Raw genomic sequence first — 23,679 nt, 5'->3', positions numbered from 1 at the left:
TATGTACACATAAAAGAAAAGCAACAAACATTTGATGTGCATGTTAGGTCAAACCAACAAATAAGCAAACCATTGAACACTTGGTGTGCACAGCGAAATTCATAGAGGGGAGGGAAGAAGAAAAAGAAAAACTCACAAGTGTTTCTCTGAATTCTGTTTGTTCAGCAATCCAGATTAACAATCTAAACATTTCTCAGGTATTCAGAATCAAAACCTAATCTAATCCTATTTTAACAACCTAAAAATCCACTAATCAGAAAACAAATCTAATTAAACTAATTACTAAAATCAAACTAACTAAACGAAATTAATTGAACTCAACAGAAATTAAAAGAATTTTGAAACCAAAACCTGGAAGCAGAAACAATCAAACTAACTAAACAAAATTAATTGAACTCTCTACGGTTCGAACAGGGGGAAAAGAGAGAGGTGGAACCGATTTTGGTCACCACGGAGCTAGGGCTTGCGCAAAGGTAGCCGCAGCATTGACTGGAGGAGATGATGGAGAAGAAGGAGAAGAAGAAGAGGAGAAGAAGGAGAAGGTAGCTGCGGCGGTTAGGGTAGCCGGCGGTGGCACTGTGGGTGAGGAAAGGAGAAGAAGAAGCTGGTCGACGGAGAAGAAGAAGCTGGGTTGAGCTCGTTTGATTTGGTGCTGTAAATGAATAGAGTTTGGGGCTTTCGGCACAATCGATCATAAAACGCAGAATATAACATTTCCGACGAAAAATTTTAAATTACAGACGGATTTTCCGTCTGTAATAATTTAATAAAATGCACCGTTTTGTTTACTTAGTTACAGACGAATTTTCCGTCTGTAACCATTTCTCACTGAAAAAAAATAATTTTTCCGACGGAATTATCGACGGATTCTCTTTTCCGTCTGTAATTTATGCTAATCCATTTTTTTGGTTTTCCGACAAAAAATTCCTCTGAAATTCTGTCTGTATTTCCGTGGGATAAAATCCGTCGGAAATATCCGTCTGTAATAACTAGTTTTCTAGTAGTGCCACTTCGACTAAAAATGAACCAAAATATTATTATAACATCACTATTGTGTAATAACAAATGAACCGAAAATTATGCATTTTATAAATTCAGAAACTCCTACATTCTATCCAAATTCAAATTTATAAGTAACACTAATTTTAGCAAAGAAGAATGAAATTATTCATTATCACTTTATTCAATTGCATTATATTTCATTCCATTCCATTCAATTTGTCTTGAAAGCCATCCCAACCTTTGGGATAAATTGTTCATCGACAACACACCTGGACTCCAAATGAACCAAAATATTATTATAAAAACACCATTGTGTAATAATAAATGAACCGAAAATTATGCATTCTATCCAAATTCAAATTCATAAAATGTGTCACAATTATTATGTAACTTCGGTGCATTTCTGGGTTAATTATGTCGCAATCACTATGTGATTTCGGTGCATTTGGTCTCGTTGTCCTGCACAATTCAAAACTCTTCTTTCTCCTCCTCCTCATCTTCTACTTCGCCTTCTTCTTCTTTTTCATCTTTTTTTCTTTATCTTCTCCTTTTTATTTCATTTTTTCAAAATTATTCTTGATTTACTCTCTTTAGAAGAATAAAACAAAAGAAAAAAGAAAAAAATATCAACAACATACATTACCAAAAGGGGAAGATAAACTCTAGAAAACTCTATAAAAACAAAAACATAGCAACAACATACATTACCAATAGAAGAAGGAGGAGGAGGAGCACGAAGAACAAATACAAAGTGAAGCGGAATTTCGTTTACATTAGTGGGCTCGAACCAGCGCTTTTCAGATTAAGAATCCGGATTTCCAACCTTTCAATAGTCTTAGTGCGCTTTCGATGTGAAGCGCGCGTGTACACGCTACGTATAATAAAAATAGTTTTTGTTGGGTTTAGGTCAACTTGATTAGGCTTTGTTGACAAAAATGATTGGATATGTAGCAACTCTATATATAAAAATAGTTTTCACTAGATAAAAATTAGTTTTAGTCGGTTTATATATAAATAACTGTTTTAACTCATCGGTAATCGACCAATCCAAACAATTAGTGTAAGTTATCCAATCATCCTGGTTGATCTGATTATCCGACGTAGACGACCAAAATATTAGACCGAAAAAATCGACTTGGACAATTGAGTTGGTTGATACAATTGATATGATCAAACTGTGGGACGATTGACACGATTTTCTAAAAGAGAAAGACACTATTTTGTAAAACCAATTTTATTTGATTTGAAACCAAAATCAAATCACAACACTGGTTTTTATAATTTTGTTTTTATGAAAAAACGTGATTTCAATTGAATTTTTTACTTTAGAAAACCTATTTCTTTAAAATGGCTTGGTTCTGTTTTAGTTCACTTTAGTTAGTAGTATTTTTTAGTACTCCGAACGTATAGTCATAAATAATTATTTAACCTTATTGCCTTTTAAGTTGCATATTTTGTTTTCTTATTATTTATTTTTACCTTTGTTATAAATTTTGTGTAGATTAATAAACCAGATCTTCCTTTGGCAACCGGAGAATATTCCTTCACATTTGGAGTTATACTTGTGGCATCGTCTCTACTTACGGTATCTTATATATAGATCATCACTTTCAACAACTTCTTGTTATTTCTCATAAATCATATATATATATTCGTTGTTAGTACATTAAAAAATGATTCAGAGATTCAATAAAAGAATCTTTCAAAAAGATATTATTACGGAGAAAAAGGCTTATTCTTTATGCTTTTGTGCAGAGTCTTGGACTTGCATGGATGGTAGGATCAAAGCCATTAATTTGGAGTATTATTATTGCTGCAGGGCTAATGGCTGCATATTCAATTAACGTGAGTTTCTTTAAAAGTTAATATATATATATATATATATATATATATATATATATATATATATATATATATATATATATATATATATATATATATATATATATATATATATAATGTATTTAACTAATAAATATTATGCTTATAACGATTTCTAAGGAATATATCATTTTTATTAAAGAATTAAAAATTAAATTTTTTATTATATTTATTGAATAAAAGTTTTTACCAAATTTTAATTTAATTTTGTTATCATGATATATTTTGTGTTACAAGAAAATCTTTGGCCTCCCGAAAAAATTTTCTCAAGCTTCCTCAGTGGTCAAATCCAAAATGGATTAAAACAAAAATAAAAATTAAAGATAATAATTTGTAGCATGGACAATGGTGTGATCCTGATTAGAGAAATTTCCTTGACAATAGAGAGAAACACCAGCAATATCCCTTGTGAGGCATTTAGATGCAACTAGCACGGTCAAATTACTTTGATGCCCCCTATAAACCCTTGAAAATATACATTTTCACTATGTTATTGATCTCCTTTCTTATTTTAGTCGAAGTTGTATCCAACCCATAATTGAGAAACAATGTTAATTTTTTTTTTCGGATCATGTTAGAGAATATTAAAATATTTGTCTATTAATTAAATTAATATTAATTGATATTTTTTAATAATAAAATATTAAGTATTTATTATTTAATTATTTCTACAAATAAATAATACCTTGATTTACGTCAAAAAACTATCATGTAACACAAATAATATTTTAATATCTAGTTTATTCTTAAGATATTATCATGAATTCTACTAGAGTCAATGATGTAACATCCTAATATTCAAATCCTTATACTCGAGTCATAAGTCAATGATAATAAGGTGGTACGACTCTCAAGGTGGATTTTTAATACATAATTATAAGTATAATTGAAAGGAATATTAATCAAGAAGCCTGAAAAGAGTAAAAATAAAATCGCGAAGTCGTATCACTCACGCATCGACAACTAAAAGATAAAGCGTGAAGTCGAAAACGATATAGAGATAAAGGTATGAAGGAGAGTAAGAGAAGGACAGTATATAGATATATAACATAAGTAAATAGCCACTAGTCGCGACCTGCGAAGTTTAGGCCGGCTAGGGTACAATATGAAAATAGTTGACAACAGTATCTCCTAATCTCTCCCAAAAGAAACATAAGAGCCTCTATAGGCAAGTTCAAAAGAGTTCAATACATAATATAAGCTTTTCCAAATAAAGGTGGAGAGATTCTAAGCAAAATATAAAGTAGAGAATATAAAGATCTTTGCCATCTCTCAAATGAACCACAGCTCATTTTTGAGCACCTGGACCTGTATCTGAAAAACAAGAGATATATACGAAATGAGAACCCCCGACCCATGGATTCCCAGTACGGTAAAAATGCCAAATAAATACAATGCATTGTAATAAAAACTCACTAAGCATCCTAAACTTCCTTTCACCAAATATTCATCCTATGTTCTCGCTAATCCATCAATAGGCAACTGTCATAAAGAAATGCTAAATCTAATTCCTCTTCCTCATGCTTCCCAACTTATAACTCTCCAACAAATCAGAATTAAAATCATAAGCCAAACCACCATCAGTTATTTTATCTCAGCAATTCTATATCAATACTTCATCTCCTCACCTAGAGCAAGTGAAATCACCTCACTGCGTCTACCCAGGGAACTCAAAATATCTCATTCTCTACCTGGAGCAAGTGAAATCAATTCACTGCGTGTACCCAGGAAACTCAAATTATCTCATTCAATAATCATTATTTTAAATTAATCATATCATTATTCCATTTCAAAAAGAACAACCTTCAGCGTCAACCGACACCAGTATGAGGGACCTCTCAATTGTACAAACACAATCAATACAAACAAGTAATACACAATTAAGGTACAAGTAGAACAGATAGCATATAGTCAGGTAACATAGCATATATGATATAGAAATCCAAACAAATAGGCAAACCCAAACAATTCAAACATATGCAAATGATGTATGTCTGCCCTATGGCTGATGAGTCTCATCTATCGGTTATAAAGCCAACCCGACAAGTCCTGGTAGCTAATGATTGGACTGTCCCTCGGTCGTACATCCCCAACTCGAGTTATTCACAATCATAATCATAATCACACAACACCCAAACTGGTGTTTATCCACGGGGGCGAGCTCATCTGCAACTTTCACAGTGTCCAACCACACTTACGACATAGGATTAGCAGAATCTCAGATCTCAACTTGGAGCAAGTAGAGCCAACCCACTACATCTACCCAAGAAAATCCGAGACTCAGATGGTTTCAATCTCAATTCATACTCGACTGGGAGCAAGTGGGGGCTAACCACTGCATCTACCCCAGGAGTCTCAAAAGCAAACCCAGAACAAGTGGAATCACTCCACTGCATCTACTCAGGCAGGTATGTGTCACCATGTCCCGGAGCAAGTGGATCAATGCCATTTCATCTACTCAAGCAAGTATATCTCACCACATCCCGGAGCAAGTGGATCAATGCCACTGCATCTACCCAAGCAGGTATATCTCACCACATCCCAAAACAAGTGGATTAATGCCACTGCATCTACCATGGCAGGTATATCTCACCACATCCCGGAGCAAGTGGGGCGAAACCACAACCTTTGCGTCCACCCATGGAGCCTCTATACTAACCAACTTGGAGCAAGTGGGGCGCAACCACAACCCTTGTATCTACTTAGGAGGTACGTTATCATATGCCCAGGAGGAACCAAGGAGGGGATCCTAACCTCCCACCATCTCGCTGGGAGCGATTTTACAATACCAGGAAGAACAGGAAAGGGATCATCACCTTCCTTCATTTCTCTGGGGTCGCACTTTCGAGAAAGAGAGCTCAAGATAAAACAATCATTCAAAGTCATATTTTCACTTCCAGCCATAAATCGATATTTATCATAGCCATCCGGCTCATAACATAACCCATAACCAGCCAATAATTATTATTAAATACAGCCTTTTGGCTCACGGGATACACCGCACTTCCATTATCACCCTCAGTAACTCATACAATCATCATTACTCATCATTCATCATTGATTCTCACTTTACTTCATCCACAAGTTACCACATATCCTAACTTCTTTTCATTACTAGGCATACTATAAAGATTTAGGACTTAAAGAATGAAAATGGAGGCTTAGAAGTCTGAATTTTGGCTTTAAAAACTCAAAAATCAACTTTTGCTGAAAATAGGGTCACGCGTGCGCATCGCCCATGCGCACGTGTGGAAAGCGAAAAAAAGAAGTGATGCGTGAGCGTCGCCCATGCACATGCATGAGAAGCAGAAAGGTAGCGCGACGTGTGGGCGTCAGTGACGCGTACGCGTGGGTGCATTTTGTGCTCCTCACACAAACCCAGCACAGTACCAGTGCAACTCTTTGGATTTTTTGCTGGGCACTTGCATCAATACAGCGACGCGTATGCGTCGGCCAGGCGCACGCGTGAGAGGGTAAAAATCGTAAGTGACGCGTGCGCGTCAACCATGCGTGCACGTCGGAGTACGTTTTACCAAAAAATTTTACTAAGTTAAAAAGCTGCAGGATTACATTTTTAAACCCCAAACTTCCGACACACATAACTTCTTCTACAAAAATTCTTTTTCAACCATTTCTGGACCGTTGGAAAGATCATTGAATGAACTTTCATAGAAATCCAATTTTGAAGAATTCCTAACTCTGAGGACCGAGTTACGGACCGCCGAAGTTGGTCAAAAATCAGTTTTTACCCAAAAACAGAAATTACCAATTTTTTCAAAGTTCACAAGCCAAATTCATTCTCACTCATCCAAATAGCCACAACCCAACCACATCCACATAATCACACTCAACCAAAATCAAACCTACCTCATCTACACAATTTTACCCAAAACTATCAAATTCCACACCTCAATTCCTCAAACCATATTATTCAATGACGAAACCAATTATTCACACATTCAATATCTAAAATCCATCAAATCTCTTATATCATCACATAAAACACACATCAACTTACCTTCTTTACCTCTTTTCGGCCTCCGACCCAAGATTCACGGCCTCCGACCCAAATTTTTAATTTAAATGCATGTTCCACAAACCAATATTCATTATCCAATTCATCAAATCCTCAACACACCAAACATACAAATTCACACAATTCTCAATCAAATCATTAATTTACATTACATATCAATTATGCATATTAGTACCAATCATTTACACAATCCAAACTTAATCCTAGGAGCATCTAGCCTAGGAATTCTCATCACACCACACGGTACTTAAATGAAACTTAAACTGTATCTCTTGTAGCCAAAATAATTGAGCTTCTTCTTGAGAGTCTCCACCAACTTTTAGTTTCAAGCCTCACCAAGGACCTCACAAGCAATATCAAACTTCCAATTGTGTACCAAAATCACCCAATACTCTAACATAATCAAATTTCACACTTATAATCAACCTAGGGTTCATGAAATTGATAAATCACAAGGGTTAGATGATTGCTTACCTTAACCCATAAAATTAGTTGATGGAATTCACCAATGGCTCATACTAGAGCACTCCTAAACAACTAAAATCACAAGATTTCCTCAAAACCCAAACCAAATTTGAATTTAAAGAGAAAAATAAAAACTGGACAGAGGACAGTAGAATACTCACCACAAAACTTAGATAGAATTGTAGAGGATGAGAAGAGCGATGCGTAGCCACAAACGGCTCGTCAATCAGAATTCCAGAGAGAAAGTTATGATGATTTGAAGTTTGATGAAGTTAGGATTTTCTCTCTTCTTCCTCTCTTCTCCATTTCATCTCCCCTGCCCTCTTGCTTTAGAGTAAATGAGCTGAAATGCTCATAACTAATATTTATATATGTTGGGTCTTGGGCCCACTTGGACCCAGTTTACTTGGTTTAGTCCGTTGGCCCAATTTTGGGCCGAAACCTTTAAGATTAGAGTTTTAAATCGTATTTTAAATATTTATATCTTCTCAAATTATAAATTCTTATTTCTTAAAATTATTCACTTCTAATTAATTTTCTCAGCCACAGTACCGGACAGATCGCAGCCGGTACAGCCGGTCAAATTTCCAATGTGTATTTTTATTCAGAAAACTATGTTTTTCGACTCGGAAAAATCCACTGAATTCAAATATCATATTTAAATTATCAAATTTCAATTGCTAAATTTTCTAATCATATTTACTCTTATTTAATTTATTATTTAATTAATTACAGTTTGACCGAATTTTACAAATGACAAATTTCTTTCATATATATAATATTATAATATTTTTTTATCATAATTTTATGTATTTCTTTTTCTAAAAAGAATCTTATATATGCCATCTCTCTCTCTCGCGTTGACTTTACTATGGTCTGCACCGACATTTTGTGTGTTAATTTGTGTTTGTAAATTGTAACTATTTATATATATACTTTTCAGTTGCCTTTATTAAGATGGAAGAGATCTACAATTCTCACAGTACTATCTAATGCAATGTCTATGTTGGCATCATTTCATATAGGACCTTTTCTACATATGAAGGTATTCTCTTACAAAACATAATTTTTTGAGATATATTATTTTGTATGGTCACGTATTAGCCTTTATATACATAAAAATAACAATCAATGTTATGCAAAAAAAAAAAAAAATTTGATAGCAAAACACTAATTAAGCTTAGGAGAAGTCTGCTGCCACAAGTTTATTTATTACTCAAGCGTAAACTATCAAAATGATATTTGTAAGTTTATTGAAAAAAATTTCTAAAAAATATAAATGACATATAAATTTTAAAAAAATTTAAAAAATAATAAAAATAATTAGATATTAAATATATATATATATATATATATATATATATATATATATTATCAAAAAAATTTTAGAGAGTAAATTTTGATTCAATTTTTTTACAAATATTATTAAACAAATGAGATTTTTCATCTTAAAATTTGTGATTTTACTGTAAACTAATTTTTTTCGACTTTTCTCAATGGCTAAAAGTTTTTAAAATAATGAAAAAGTTTAGAGATACTTTGATTTTTTATATGGACATTAAACAGTTATCTAAATATTTTTATAAAAATTCTAATAATTAAACATGTACAGGTAATTTGCTACATATAAAAGTTATTTGTAACTTATTAGAAATATAATATTTTTATCATATTTTTAAATTATTTGAGAGATTATTTGTTATTTGTATTTTTGAAGTTACTTTTGTTAATAATATGAATTTTCAAGTATCATTTGATAGTTTACCACTTTACCCATAAGGTATTTTGGAGGATTATTATTATTATTATTTGTGTGGTCATATATAGGAGGACTGTTCTTTAGGCCTTTTTGTGTTTTTGTTGGGAGAATAAATAGTTAAATTAGTACTTGAAAGATCATTTATATTTAAAATTGGTCTCCAAAAATTTTTTTTTAATCAAATTCATCTTTTAAATATTTTATATTAATCATGTTAGTTCTTTCGTCATTTTGTTTGTTGATGGTGTCAAAATTTGCTAATGTAACACATTAAGTGATACTCCAACACATATTCTTAGGAGTCTTAATTGACTATTAACATAATAAATTTATAAAATTAGATCAAATAAAAATCTAATTATGGGGAGAACTTGAGGCATTAAAATCTCTCAATTTGGGATTAATTTTATCTAATTTCATAAACTAATACTGTTAATAGTCAATTAAGACTTCTAATAGATCTGTGGAGGAAATTAGGGAGGCAGTGTGGGATTGTGAATCCTCTAAAGCCCCGGGTAGTGATGGGTACAATATGAACTTCATCAAACGATGCTGGGAGGATATGGGTCAGGAGTTCACTGCAGCAGTGATGGACTTTTTCCAAACTACTAAGTTACCAAATGATGCAAATGTAACGTGGGTGACGCTAGCTCCGAAGTTTGTGGGTGCTAAAGAGATCAAGGACTTCAGACCTATTAGTATGGTGGGATGTGTGTATAAGGTGATCTCCAAGGTCTTAGTGCGGCGTATGCGAACAGTAATGCCGGACTTGGTAGGAGAGACACAGAGTGCTTTTGTTAAGGGAAGGAAGATACATGACGGCGCCCTCATTGCGTGTGAGACGGTTCAATGGCTCAAGACGAGGAGAAAGCAGGCGGTAATCATAAAACTCGACTTTTAGAAAGCATACGATAGAGTTAGATGGAGCTTTGTGGATCTTGTGCTTCAGAAGATGGGGTTCGGATAAAGGTGGAGGAATTGGGTGAAAGAGTGTGTCAGCACGGCTTCCATGTCTGTCATGGTGAATGGTTCACCTTCCAAGACGTTTAAGATGGAGCGGGGCTTAAGACAAGGGGATCCACTCTCTCCTTTGCTGTTTGTGCTCGTGGTCGATGTATTGCATAGAATGTTAGGGGAAGCTATCAGGAATAGGCGCATTGCTCCAGTTCTGGTCGGGAGAGATCATATTGAATTGTCTCATCTACAGTCGCAGATGATACTATCTTGTTTTGCCCTCCGGAGATAGAAACAATTGTAAACTATAAGAGGCTGCTGCGCTGCTTTGAGCTGATGTCTGGATTGAGCATCAATTTTGATAAGTCGAATTTGATCCCAGTTAATTGTGAGCAAGAGTGGGTAGAGCATGTGTGTGGTCTTCTGGGGTGTAAACAAGCGGCGCTACCTATTAGGTACCTTGGTATCTCCTTGGGGGCGAACCCTCGACTGGTAAAGACTTGGAAGCCGATCATAGATAAGGTGGAAGAGAAGCTTAGCTTGTGGAAAGCAAAGGTTTTGAATAAAGTAGGTAAACTAGTTCTCATCAAATCGGTCTTGAATAGCTTACCGGTTTATTACCTCAGTCTATACAAGATGCCAAAGGCGGTGGCTAACAAGCTCATTGCACTTCAGAGGAGTTTTTTGTGGTGTAGAGAGGATGGCAACTATGGTATGCCTCTTGTGAAGTGGGAAGTGGTCCAGGCCCCAAAAAAAGCGGGAGGTTTGAGGGTAGGAGATGCAGTACTCAGGAACTCAGCGCTGTTGTTCAAATGGTGGTGGCGCTTCTCAAAGGAGGATTGCCCGCTGTGGAAGAAGGTTGTGTGTTCATGTAATAATCTGACTCCAAATGCTATGCTAGCTAGTCAGTCTCTTCCAGTGAAAGGGGGTCCATGGAAAGACATCTGTCAGTTGAATATCTCAGCACAACAGGTGAAAGAAAAACTTATTAGTGGTCTGGCAATGGAAGTAGGGAATGGAAGACGGACAAGGTACTAGGAAGATAATTGGGTGCAAGGTGGTCCTCTTAAAGTGAGTTTTTCAAGGCTATTCTCTATTTCAAACCAGCAAGGATCAGTGATAGGGGACTGTGGGTTCTGGGATGGGATAGGGTGGATCTGGAACTTCCATTGGAGGAGAGAGTTGTTCCAATGGGAGTTGCAATTAGTTAATCAACTTCATGAGAGGTTAAGGCCAGTGCAACTTGCAGCTGGCAGAGAGGATAAGATTGTGTGAAAATTTGATAATAAAGGAATTTTTTCTACTAACTCTTTTCTGCAGGTGTTGCAATCGGAGACCCTCTCAGAAGAGATAACGAGCTATAGCTTCACCAGATCAATCTGGGAGGGTTGGTACCTTCGAGAATTGAGCTTTTTGGCTGGTTCGTTCTGATTGGCAGGGTAAACACTAAAGAAAGGTTGAGCAGACTAGGCGTGCTTCATCAAAATGATAGTTTGTGTGTCCTATCTAAAAGGGAAACGGAATCTGTTCATCATTTGTTTCTTGTATGTGAGCTGACATGGAAGGTATGGTGCGTTTGGCTCAGATACTTTGATAGACCGTGGGTGGTCCCAGGAACCATAAAAGAACTGTTTGAGAGTTGGATAGGCATATGTAACAGAAAGCAGGAGGAGCTTGTGTTATTGGTTAGTTTTTTTGCAGTGATTTGGAATATCTGGATGGAGAGAAATGACAGGATATTCAACAACAGAGAAGCAGGTGTTGAGGACATCCAAGGAAGGACGTTTTTGAGCTATAAGGAGTGGTCTGGTACTGATCTTTTTGGTTGTTGATGGCTCTGCTGGAGATGACCGGAGGTTCATTCATGTGTGTTCTATTTTATTTATTTGTTTTTTTATGCTCCACTATAACGTGTTGAGCTTTCTTTATTTCAAAAAAAAAAAAAAATAGATATATATTGGGGTGTCACTTAACGTGTCATATTAGTAAATTTTGACACCATCAACAAAAAAAGTGACAAAAAGACTAACATGACTAGTTTAAAATCTTTAAAGGATGAATTTAATTAAAAAAATCTTTGAAGGACCAATTTAAAGAACGAATAATTTTTTAAAAACTAATTTGACCATTTACTCTTTGTTGGAGCCTCAAACTTCATCTTTAAATCCAGCTAAAATGAAATAACGTAACAGAAAAAGGTTCCTCCGGACATTAAAAAAAGAGGTTCCACGACCAAACAAAAACAGGGTTCCTATCTATGAAATATAAACAAATTTTATGACAAAAATTTTTTTTGGATGTGTTTACAATTACTTTAATAAATTAGTTCAATTTTGATACAATAATGTAAAAAAATTATACTATTATGCAGTTGAGTTAATGTGTTTAATTAAATATTTAAGTAGTAGGTTTAAACCGTAATTATTTTTATAACCATATTATATATATTAGAAATATATTAAAATTAACTACTAAAATTATCTATTAATATAAAATATACATTAAAATATAAAATACATATTAAAAATGAGTTAAATATATATATATTTATACACAAATATATAGTGACTGATTTAGTAACTAATATTTAATATGCAAGTAACATTTTTATTATTTTTATTAATGTGATAACATTATTCGATATTTTGTGTAATTATACTAATAATACATAAAAATGAAATCTTTAATACATTATTCAATTGCTCCTTTAAATATGAATTCATACTTCGAAGTTGCTATCACATATTAAATATTGGAATACATAATTATTAAATAGACAACATCTTTAACCAAAATTGTAGGTTGTGTTAATAGTTCATGACATAAACTTTAGTGGCTTTTAATATGGGTTCTAAAGACTACTTCATTTAGTTTTGATTAATGCAATTTTTATGAAGTCTAATGCAATTTTTTGTTTCAAATACATGCGATGCCCAGACCTTTGTGTTGAAAAAGGCAGCTACATTTTCAAGATCTATGCTTGTTGGTTGTTTCGTCATAGGTTGTCTCTACACAGTAATATCAATAGCAAAGGTAAAATTTTCTACAACAGAAATATTAGACCTATAAATATTTTTATACTCCAACAAAGTCAGATTATACGTATGTCTACATATACACTTTTGTTTTTCTACTTTTTTTTTTTTTCTTTTTCGTATGCATCTTTCGTCTACGTTTCTTTTTTTTTTTCGTGCTTTCTTCTTTTTTCTCGTTATGTTTTTCTTTTTTTCTCTTTCTCAAAAAATTCAAGAACAAAAAAAGGATAAATAACCGTACTGAGGGACGGACCTAGAGGGGCGAGTAGTGGCCTCGACCCCCAAAAATTTTAGAAACTATATTTATATATGAGATATGTATTTAAAAAAATAAAAAATATTATATAATTTAATATTTTATATGTATTATTTTTATTATATGATAGATTTATGGCTTAATTGTTTAATTCACTAATATTTTTCACTTAACTGATTTAATATCATACCATCAAGTCTTTGTAACTTTCAAATTAGTTTTTATATAATAATTTTTATATTTATTTAAAAAAATCATTTATTTATTTTATATTAACATATTTAAAATTTATATTATTATATTAATAATAACTTACGTAGTTATATTTTGGTAATCACATGATGTACTTTAGATATTCTTTTTTTATAAAAAATACTTATTTTTATTTTAAATTTACGTTGTTAAAAAAAAAACTTTTATAAAAATATCTTATATCTTTATTCAATAAAGGTATTGTGTCTTCCAAATAATTAATAATTTATCATTTATTTTCAAATTTTTTAAAGAATTAATTTTAATTAATAAGATATGTGATAATTTTTAACTAAACACGCTATAAATTATTGGTACTTTATAATTTTATAATGTACTATTGATATTGTTATATTTCTTTTATGTAACTATCATATTAAAAATAAAATTATGAAAAAAAATTTATAATTATATATATATTGATAAATCTTTTGAAAAACTAACTCTAATAATTATATGTTAATTATTTTTATAGAATAAAAATAATTTATCTAAAATTCGGCCCCTTCATATTAAATTTTCTGGATCCATCCCTGACCGTACTTGAACTTAAAAAAAAAGGTAAAAACTTGGAGGTTCTTAATAAAATCAAGGTTGTTAATTAAGTTTGTTAATTCTATATTATTATCCAAATAACTGTATTTAAACATAAAATACAGAAAATAGCAAATAAACAAAACATACAAAAAAAATAAACAAAGAGCGAATATAAAATATAACAAGAAAATCACACGCACGTACAGAACGCACATTAGAGAATATATACGGCAAATAAGTATGGTGCATGTCTAGTCCTAATGCAGATCATGAGCTCACGAGTCGATTTCTACTCGCTCCCGACGTAATCTAGCATTCTTAGTCGGATATGGTTTTTCCAAAACACAACATATTAATCCTCTGTAGGTAAATTTTGGCGTACAGAAACGGTGCCCTGTAAGTGAACTTCGTCTTATAGGAATAACAACTCTTTGTAGATGAAATTCGACCTACAAGAGCAATAACCTAAGGTACACAAATGGTATCCACTATAGATGAACTTTAGCCTACAGGACTTCTAGGACTAAGAAAAAAAAGTAGCACACAGTTTGCGAGCGTCTCCATTCCTGTGTTCGGCCCAAGGCCAAGTCAACACTTATATATCAGTTTTTCTTTTCTATCAATCCTTTTCAATTCCTTTCTCTGTTCCTTTTACCATAATTGTTTCCTTTCAATTATCAGTTTTCAATCGCTATAACTCCTCTTAGTTTCTCTTTTTCTTTTATTTCTTTCTCTCAATTGCATCCTTCGATATCCATTTTTTCGTCTTTTATTCTCATGTGTCATTATTCTTTCTCTATTTTATTTCTTTTATAATCATAATCAATCTTAGTCTCTTTCACTTGCCTCACTTAGGTCTTTTAGGACGTAGCCGTTTCTGGTAATATTATTTCTCTTTTTTCTTGTATTAATGTTTTTTTTGATATTTTTTATCTTTTTTTAGTACTATAACCAATTATAAACCTCTTCTTGTTCTCGTAAGTGTTTTATGAAGTCTCTAGAGTTTAGGTTGCTAAATTATCTTTCTATATCATTTATTATAATTACCGTTATTTTCTTAAATTTTACGACACTCGTCACTTCAATCTTTACTTAAATTCTTTTTACATCTTTTAATTTCTAAATATTACACTTACATCTTACGTTTAATCTCAAAATTTTAATTAATTATAATTTGATTCATAAGCTTTACTTAATTATACTTTAACTATCTAATTTTTTATTAATTACACGAACTCTTTCATTCGCATTTAAATTAGTTACGTTTTAATTCTATAACTTTAATAAAATATATTCTTATACATAAGATATATTTGTAATGATTATTATATATTTGTATATGTAACAATATTTGTATATGTAACAATAATCTTAAAAAACATTAACTTTAATACTTTTTTATTGGATGTGTTTATACACAAGATTTAACACTTTGGGTGAGAAATAGGATTTAGGGGATGTTGAAGGAGACAAGGCAGCAGGCTTGAAAACTTTGGCAATACGCTTGGGTGTTAAGCAAGTAATTTATTTTTCTTTCCTGCATTTTCTAAATATGAGGTTTTGGCATATTATATATCCAGATGTATTCATTATTTATCTTTTTCTAGGTATTCTGGCTATGTATATCACTTATTCAAATGGCTTATGGAATTGCTATTACAATGGGAGCATTATTATCTCCTGTTTTATGGAGCAAAATTGTTACGGTAATGTCATATTTTATTTGCATATATAGATTATTATAATTAATTATTAGTGTGTACTGTGTAGTAATAAAAAATGTACCTCAGTTTATAGTTTGCCTCTCTCTTCACAAATTTTTACATGGAAAAACTAATGAAATTTCACCATGTATATTAATCTATTCCAAAAGTTTCAATGATAATGATATCAATTCGAAGAACTATTTGGAGTTTACACCATTTTTATAGAAAATAAGGCATTTTATTCTAATTCTTTTATTCAATTTATTAATATCTTAAATTTGTTGTAATTTTTAATTTGTTAGGTTGTGACACATGTCATTATGGTTTTATACGTTTGGAATTACGCTGTCAATTCAGTAGATTTATCAAGCAAAGATTCCTTGCACTCCTTTGATATGTTTATGTTTAAGGTAAGCAATAACTTAGAGCTTGTTTCGAATGCTAAGAATTAAAATTTATTAGGTGTTAAATTTTTTTTCTTATTTTAGAACAACTAAAAAAGAATAATTTAATTTTTTTTTTTAGAATTTTAATTCTTATTTTTAGTAAATGAGACAAAAAAGAGTCTGATTTTCAAATCTAGTCACACACTCTTTAAATTTGAATTCTATTCTATTAATATATTATAATCATTTAAAATCATAGAATTGAGTTTTAAATAAAAATAATTTTTTTTAAAATTAAAATTCTTTTTTCATATTAAATGATTTCCAAACAAATTCTTAGTAAAACAATACGAAGTATTATTTTCTGGGCAAATGCACTTTGCTTGTTATTGAATTTCGTACGATAAGTTGATTATGTAAATGGAGTAGCTCCATTTTTTTCCATGTTAAAAAAAATTAAAGATTAATAGAAGGAAGTCGAGCTCATGATGCTTATCGATACACAATTAATTAGGAATCAGCATGATGAACATGTTAGTTAGATAGTTTTGGAGTTTGTTAGGAGAATACCAGCATGGCACTAGTTAGTTAGAGATTAATTTAAGTCTTGTAGATATTTGTAGTCACAAGACACTGTATATATAAACCTATATGTAACTAGTTAGAGAAGTGAGATTCATCATTATAGAAATGTGAATACAAGAGAGTTTCTCTCTCTGCGTTCATAGCTCTCTGCTTATTCTTTGTGCATGAGTTCTCCCTTTGCAAGCTCCTGAACACAACCTTTTATCATGGTGCGGTGAGTGTGGAAGAAGCTAGAATTCGAAATGCAGTAACTGAAGAAGAAGTCGAATGATGAATCCATTGTTGCGATTAAATTGTTCATCCAAGTTCTTGCTCGAAACAATCTTCATTTTCTTATCTTGATCTACTCCTTCAATTTTTCTTTACTTACCTCCATTCTTCTCCTTCACGTTTGAACTATTCGATAGAGTTGATGAGAGTTACTCCATTTCTCATCTAATCGTCACAATGATAGAGATTTGGAGGCTCCGATCACGAGATCAAATGTGAAAGATCCTAGATCTATCTCAAAAACCTCTTGAAGAATCCCGTAAAACACAGATCTTGAGACTGTGTAATGGCCGACTCAGAAGGCAATGCAACTCGAACAAGGAAGATCAACAATTCTCAGCTTCATATCTTCAAAAACTGGCAAAATTGATGAATCTTCAGCTGGCACTGATACATAATCAAATGGCTCAAGCAGGGAAGATGAGCTCGAACCTGCTACAAGATGTTTCGAGTCCATTTTATCTCCAGCCTAGTGACAATCCAGATATACCTCTCACAATGAATCCATTAACAATTCTAAACTATCACTCTTGGTCGAAGTCAGTTTTGTTGTCCTTGAAATCGAAGAACAAGTTAAGTTTTATTGACGGTTCCCTCCCAAAACTGGACAGATCTAACAATTCATTTCAGGCTTGGGATAGGTGCAATAATCTGGTCTTGTCTTAGCTGCATGCATCTATCAGTAGTAAAATTTTGCACAGTGTTCTATCATGCAATGTAGCGTGTTATCTCTGGAAAGATCTTAAGCACCGATTTTATCAGGGAGATTTGTTTAGTATTGCAGAATTGGAAGAGAAAATGTTTGCTATTAAACAAGGTGATTCCTCCATCACATCTTATTTTACAAGACTCAAAGGCTTATGGGAGGAATTGGATGAATTTCAACCAATTATAAAATGTGAATGTGATGATTCATTCTCATGCGGCATTAAGCTTATGAAAAAGTATAGGTCTCAGACTCATATTGTTCGATTATTGAGAGGATTGAATGATGATTACTTAACGGCCAAATCTCAGATCATACTCATTAAGCCACTCCCTGATGTGAATGATGTTTATTCATTACTGTTGCAGCAAGAGCGCCAGCTAACATGCTCGAGCCACAATAATGGGAAGCTGCTAATAAACGCTGCCATGAACTTCAACAACTCCTCCAACAATCGTTTTGGTGGAAGTAGGCAAGATGACTCACGTGGCAGGGGCAGAGGGCGCTCCAACTGGGGGAGAGGCACTAATGGACGTGGTCAATTGAGGAAGTGCTCTCACTGTGAGAGGACTGGACAATTTAGTTGACACATGCTACCATAAGCATGGGTTTTCTCCTCACTGCAAGTATAGTTTTGACTTAAAAACCATCAATAATGTGAACACTGATGAAGATTTGCAAAAGATCAGTGAGCCTCATTTGGAAGATAGTGAGAGCTTAGACTACTTGTTTACGAAAGAATAAAAACAAGCTTTAATTGAGTTATTCCACAACCATGGTGGCAAGCCTGCTCAAAACATCAATCTGGCTACTAAAGTCCATGCCCCATCTAAAGGTATATACAAAATTCTATCTATCTCCAAACATAAATTGAAGTGCACAGATTGGATTCTCGACACAGGTACCACGGCACATGTGGCTTGTTCTTTAAACTTGTTCACTAGTTTTCAAAGAGTAAATCCAATCACACTTCAATTGCTAGATGGATCAAGAATTGTCACTGCCATTAGCGGGACAATTAATTTTTCAATCGAATTTCAACTTTAAAACATTCTATATGTTCCATCTTTTACTTTCAACCTCATCTCCATTTCAAAAGCTACTACATCCTTTTTATGCCAATTTACATTTAATGATTTGAATGGTGAGATCTAAGACAAGATGAGCTTAAGGATAATTGGCACTGCTGAACTAACTTTAGGCTTGTATATCTTGGATTCTGCCTACATGCATACACTGCACTCACTCTCACAGTAATCTCAATTAGTCAATAAAGAATATTGTGTCAATAATGTTGTAAATAAGTTAGATTTGGCAGCCCTATAGCATAGTAGACTAGGACATATTACTAATAATAGAATAGAAGCTATGCAAAAGCACTATGATTTTCTTCAGAGCCAAATGAAACATGTCCTTTGTGAACCCTATCATTTTGCTAAGCAAAAGCGTCTTTCTTTCCTTCTTAGCAAAACAAAATCCACTTCTTGTTTTGATATCATCCACATGGACATTTGGGGACCATTAGCTGTTACTTCTAGTCAAGGCCATAAATATTTCTTATCCATTGTGGATGACAAGGCAGATTCACCTGGGAATATTTCATGAAGAGAAAAGCTGAAGTAACGTATTTAGTTTCCATTTTTGTACAATTAATTGATACACAATTTCAAAAACGAATAAAATGCATAAGAAGTGATAATGGCAAAGAGTTCCTACTACACACTTTTTATGAATCAAAAGGAATTATTCATCAAACTACTTGTGCGGAAAATCCACAACAAAATGGAGTCGTGGGGCGCAAGCATCAAGATATGTTGAATATGGCTAGAGCGCTTGTTTTTCAAAGCCATTTGCCTCATCATCTTTGGACTTTTGCTATATCTCATGCCATACATATCTTGAACCGTGTTTTTTCTAGCTCTATAAATGCATCAAGCCCCTTTCAAGAAATGTTCCACTCTTTACCTGACATCTCTTATTTTTGAACATTTGGGTGTTTGGCCTTTGCTTCCACCCTAAGTGCTCACATAAAGAAATTAGAAAAGAGAGCAAGAAAGGCTATTTTTTTGGGTTTCAAAATGAATACTAAAGGTTTTTTATTGATGGATCTATACTCAAAAGAGGTATTTCTTTTAAGAGATGTCATCTTCTATGAGGACATTTTTCCTTTTCACCAATCCAACGCTTTTAATGATTCACATGGTGCATCTATTTTGGATACCTTGCCATTCTATCATAATGATTTAGCACATCATACATATGCACAATCCTCATCTATTATGCCTCAAATGTTGCCAGTTCCTTTACACATACCCTTAAGCACACAAGCACATCACCCTACTCATGCATCCTTAGATTAGCAGGCGTCACCCTTGCATTCTCCACACTTGCATGCAGAGCATAACATGCCAGCATTGGCTTCAAGCCCCCCATCTAACTCACCATCACATGATCATGTAGCTTTAGAACAACCTCATATAGACCAACATCTTAGGCGCTCAAATAGGATTAGAAAACCACCTGTACGTTTAGCAGATTTTCAATGTATGCAGGTTCTATGTGAATTAGATTCTTCTTCTGGTGCCTCATCATCCTCATTTTCACAGCATCCTATCTCTCAATTCATTTCATATGAACATCTCTCTCTGTCTCACAAAGCCCTTTCTACCGCCATCGACAACCTCATTGAACCTCAAAATTTTGAGCAAGCTATTCAGCATGATTGTTGGCGCCAGTCAATTAGGAATGAACTTTTGGCCCTCGAAACTAACAAAACCCGGGTAATTACCACTCTTCCAAAGGGTAAGCGTGCCGTTGGGTGCAAGTGGGTCTTCAAGACCAAACTCAAGCCAGACGGCTCGGTAGAATACCACAAGGCTAGATTGGTGGCCAAGGGCTATACTCAATTAGCTAGATTTGACTACTTTGATACATTTTTTCCTGTAGTGAAAATGTCCACATTTTGAGTTCTGCTGGCTCTCGCAACTCAGAAGGGTTGGTTTCTTCACTAACTCAATGTGAACACGACATTTCTATATGGGGATCTTTCTGAGACTGTTTACATAAAGCTTCCCCCCGGTCTCTCCGCACCTCCAAACAGTGTGTACAAACTTGAGCATTCTCTCTATGGTCTTAAGTAGGCCAGTCGACAGTGGAATCATAATTTGTGCTCAGTATTGAAGGCACACCCAATCGCGAGCTGATCACTCTCTATTCACCAGAAGTAGCTCCACTGCCTTCATTGCCCTTTTGGTGTATGTTGATGATCTTGTTCTAGCTGGAAATGACATGAAAGAAATTGAAAGAGTGAAAGCCCTATTGGATGCCAAGTTTAAAATCAAGGATCTGGGAGATTCTCAAATACTTCCTTGGGTTTGAAGTTGCAAGGAGTAGCCAGGACATCCTTCTCTACCAACGTAAGTATGCAATTGATCTCTTTGATGAGTTTGGCCTTCTGAATACCAAGCCTACCTCCACCCCGATGAATTACACTGCTCCCCTGTCAAAGTATGTTGGTTTACCCTTGTCTGACTTGACTCCCTATCGCAGGCTTATAGGGAGGCTGTTTTACTTGACGAATACTCGTCCAGATATTAGCTTCGTTGTTAACAAGCTCAGCCAATATCTGGACTGTGCCACGAACGTGCATTGCAAGGCTGGGTTGCACATCTTGAAGTATATCAAAGGTGCTCCAACAAGAGGAATTTTGTTCTCCACCACCTCTGACTTATGCCTTACTGGCTAATCTAATTCTGATTGGGGACCATGCCCTGATACAAGGCATTCGGTATCTGGATTTTGTTTCTTCTTGGGTTCCTCTATTGTCTCATGGAAGAGTTAGAAACAGCTTACAGTGGCGCGTTCTTCTGCGGAGGCAGAATATCGCGCATTGGCGCTGGCGACATGCTAAGGGAGATGGCTCATGTACATTCTCAGAGATTTGCAAGTCCCCTTACGTAGGCCGACTACCTTGTTCTGTGACAATCAATCAGCGATTCATATTGCTTCGAACCCAGTTTTTCACGAGCGTACCAAGCACATCAAAATCAACTGCCACACCATTCGAGATCGAGTGCATGGTGGTTCTTTGAAGTTGTTACCAATCCCTTCCTCTGAACAGGTCGCCGATATTCTCACCAAGAGCTTGGCACCAGGGCCATTAGCAAAGATTCATTGCAAGCTTGGAATGCATGACATCCATATTCCAAGCTTGAGGGAGGCTGATAGAAGGAAGTCGAGCTCATGATGGTTATCGATACACAGTTAGTTAGGAATCAACATGATAAACATGTTAGTTAGATAGTTTTGAAGTTTGTTAGGAGAATGCCAACATGACACTAGTTAGCTAGAGATTAATTTAAGCCTTGTAGATATTTGTAGTCACAAGACACTGTATATATAAATCTATATGTAACTAATTAGAGAAGTGAGATTCATCATTATAGAAATGTGAATACAAGAGAGCAACTTTTCTCTCCACGTTCGTAGCTCTCTGCTTCTTCTCTGTGTATGAGTTCTCCCTTTGCAAGCTCCTGAACGCAACCTTTTATCAAAGATCATTTGTGTTTAATCCAATAAAACCAAAAGTTAGTCTTAAAATTAACTTCTTAAAATATATATATATATATATATATATATATATATATATAATTTTATTATTTCAATTCAACTACTCTAGCTGAATTTCGGTTAAATTTCTAAATTTTTTAACCGTTATACTGATTTGATTTTCGGAACTTTGCATATTTGTTCCTTGACTTAATTATTTCAATTCTTTCTTAATTAAGCGATGCTGTATTGATAAAACTATTATGCTTGTGAAGACTAGAGTTATGAGATTTATCGTTTTCATATTTTTTTGTTGCAGCTTGTAACTGTGGAAAGTGTCCTTGTAATATTTGTTCGTTGAAGAACAAGTGAGATTGTGGATTTAATAAATAGTGCAGCATTTTCCATACGTTTCAACTAGATGAATCTTCGTGCAAGTTTATTATATATTTTTGTTCAAGTAAATTGCTGTTTTCATAAGATAGATAATAGGTATTTCCCTGTTGCTCCTACAGGCAGAAATAAAAATGTATTGGTATAATAAATATATGACTTAATGAGAAACTGACATGTGAATTATATAATTCATATCAAAATATTTTTTATTTTTATTTTAAAAATACATAATATGTTCTTTAATATTAAAATACATTTCAAATTAATAAAAAACAAGACTAAAATATTCTTTTAATTAATTTTTGGAAAAGGGTTAAGGAATTTTTTAATATTTTTAAAAAATAATATTTTAAGATTAGTATTAAAAAGAATAAAATATCCCTTTATGTTTAAAATTATTTAATTATATTCTAAATTAATATTTGAATGTGATTTTAAAAAGAATAAAATATCTATAGAATCAATTTAAAAACACTACTCAAAAAAAACTTTTTTCTGCATTAATTGGATAATAATTTGTGAGAGGCTTATGTGTGGTGAAGAAAGATGAGGAGAGTGAAGGCCTTTTTATAATGAGAAGATCTACAATAAATATGAGTTTTAGTAATGTCAAATTTTACAACATCTTAAAGTCGTTTTTTTAGATAATTTTAGATAACGGTTTTTTACAGTGTTATATTTGAATTCAATTTTTCATTATTTTATAACAACAAATTAAAATTATTTTATTTGACTATTTTAAAGAACGGTTTTATAAGTGTTATCATGATTTATTTTTAAGCAACTATTTTTTAATGTTATTTAAATAATTGTACAAAAAAAAATGCATAAAAAACATTACCAAAATGCTACTACACTTTAAAACTGTTCTATTAGATGGTCTTAGACAACAATTTTTACAATGT

At 33.3% G+C, this 23,679-nt stretch overlaps 1 protein-coding gene and 1 pseudogene across 1 annotated transcript; both read left to right on the top strand.

The window, feature by feature from the left end:
• The first annotated feature begins 40 nt into the window (after positions 1-40).
• LOC110266031 (naringenin 8-dimethylallyltransferase 2, chloroplastic-like) lies at positions 41-22,964 on the top strand. The gene is made up of 10 exons (XM_088495771.1): positions 41-47; positions 415-578; positions 2,504-2,587; positions 2,758-2,847; positions 8,328-8,429; positions 13,035-13,130; positions 15,625-15,696; positions 15,785-15,883; positions 16,186-16,293; positions 22,698-22,964. The coding sequence occupies exons 1-10, from the start codon at positions 41-43 to the stop codon at positions 22,737-22,739; spliced, it is 864 nt and encodes a 287-aa protein (XP_088351897.1). The 3' UTR covers positions 22,740-22,964.
• LOC148549751 (uncharacterized) lies at positions 17,302-20,796 on the top strand (annotated as a pseudogene).
• Positions 22,965-23,679: the final 715 nt, after the last annotated feature.

This window comes from Arachis ipaensis, chromosome B8, assembly GCF_059453495.1.
Source record: "Arachis ipaensis isolate K30076 ecotype BB chromosome B8, ASM5945349v1, whole genome shotgun sequence".
NCBI classification, from domain to species: Eukaryota; Viridiplantae; Streptophyta; class Magnoliopsida; order Fabales; family Fabaceae; genus Arachis; species Arachis ipaensis.
The sequence above is the reverse complement of the archived record's forward strand: the minus strand, read 5'-3'. Positions and strand labels throughout refer to the sequence as shown.

Bases quoted from the DNA above. Each gene is read 5' to 3' on its own strand.
- LOC110266031 (XM_088495771.1), top strand. The intron at 15,884-16,185 runs GTAATGTCATAT...TTAATTTGTTAG, and splicing joins TATGGAGCAAAATTGTTACG to GTTGTGACACATGTCATTAT. The intron at 16,294-22,697 runs GTAAGCAATAAC...TTTTTGTTGCAG, and splicing joins TTGATATGTTTATGTTTAAG to CTTGTAACTGTGGAAAGTGT.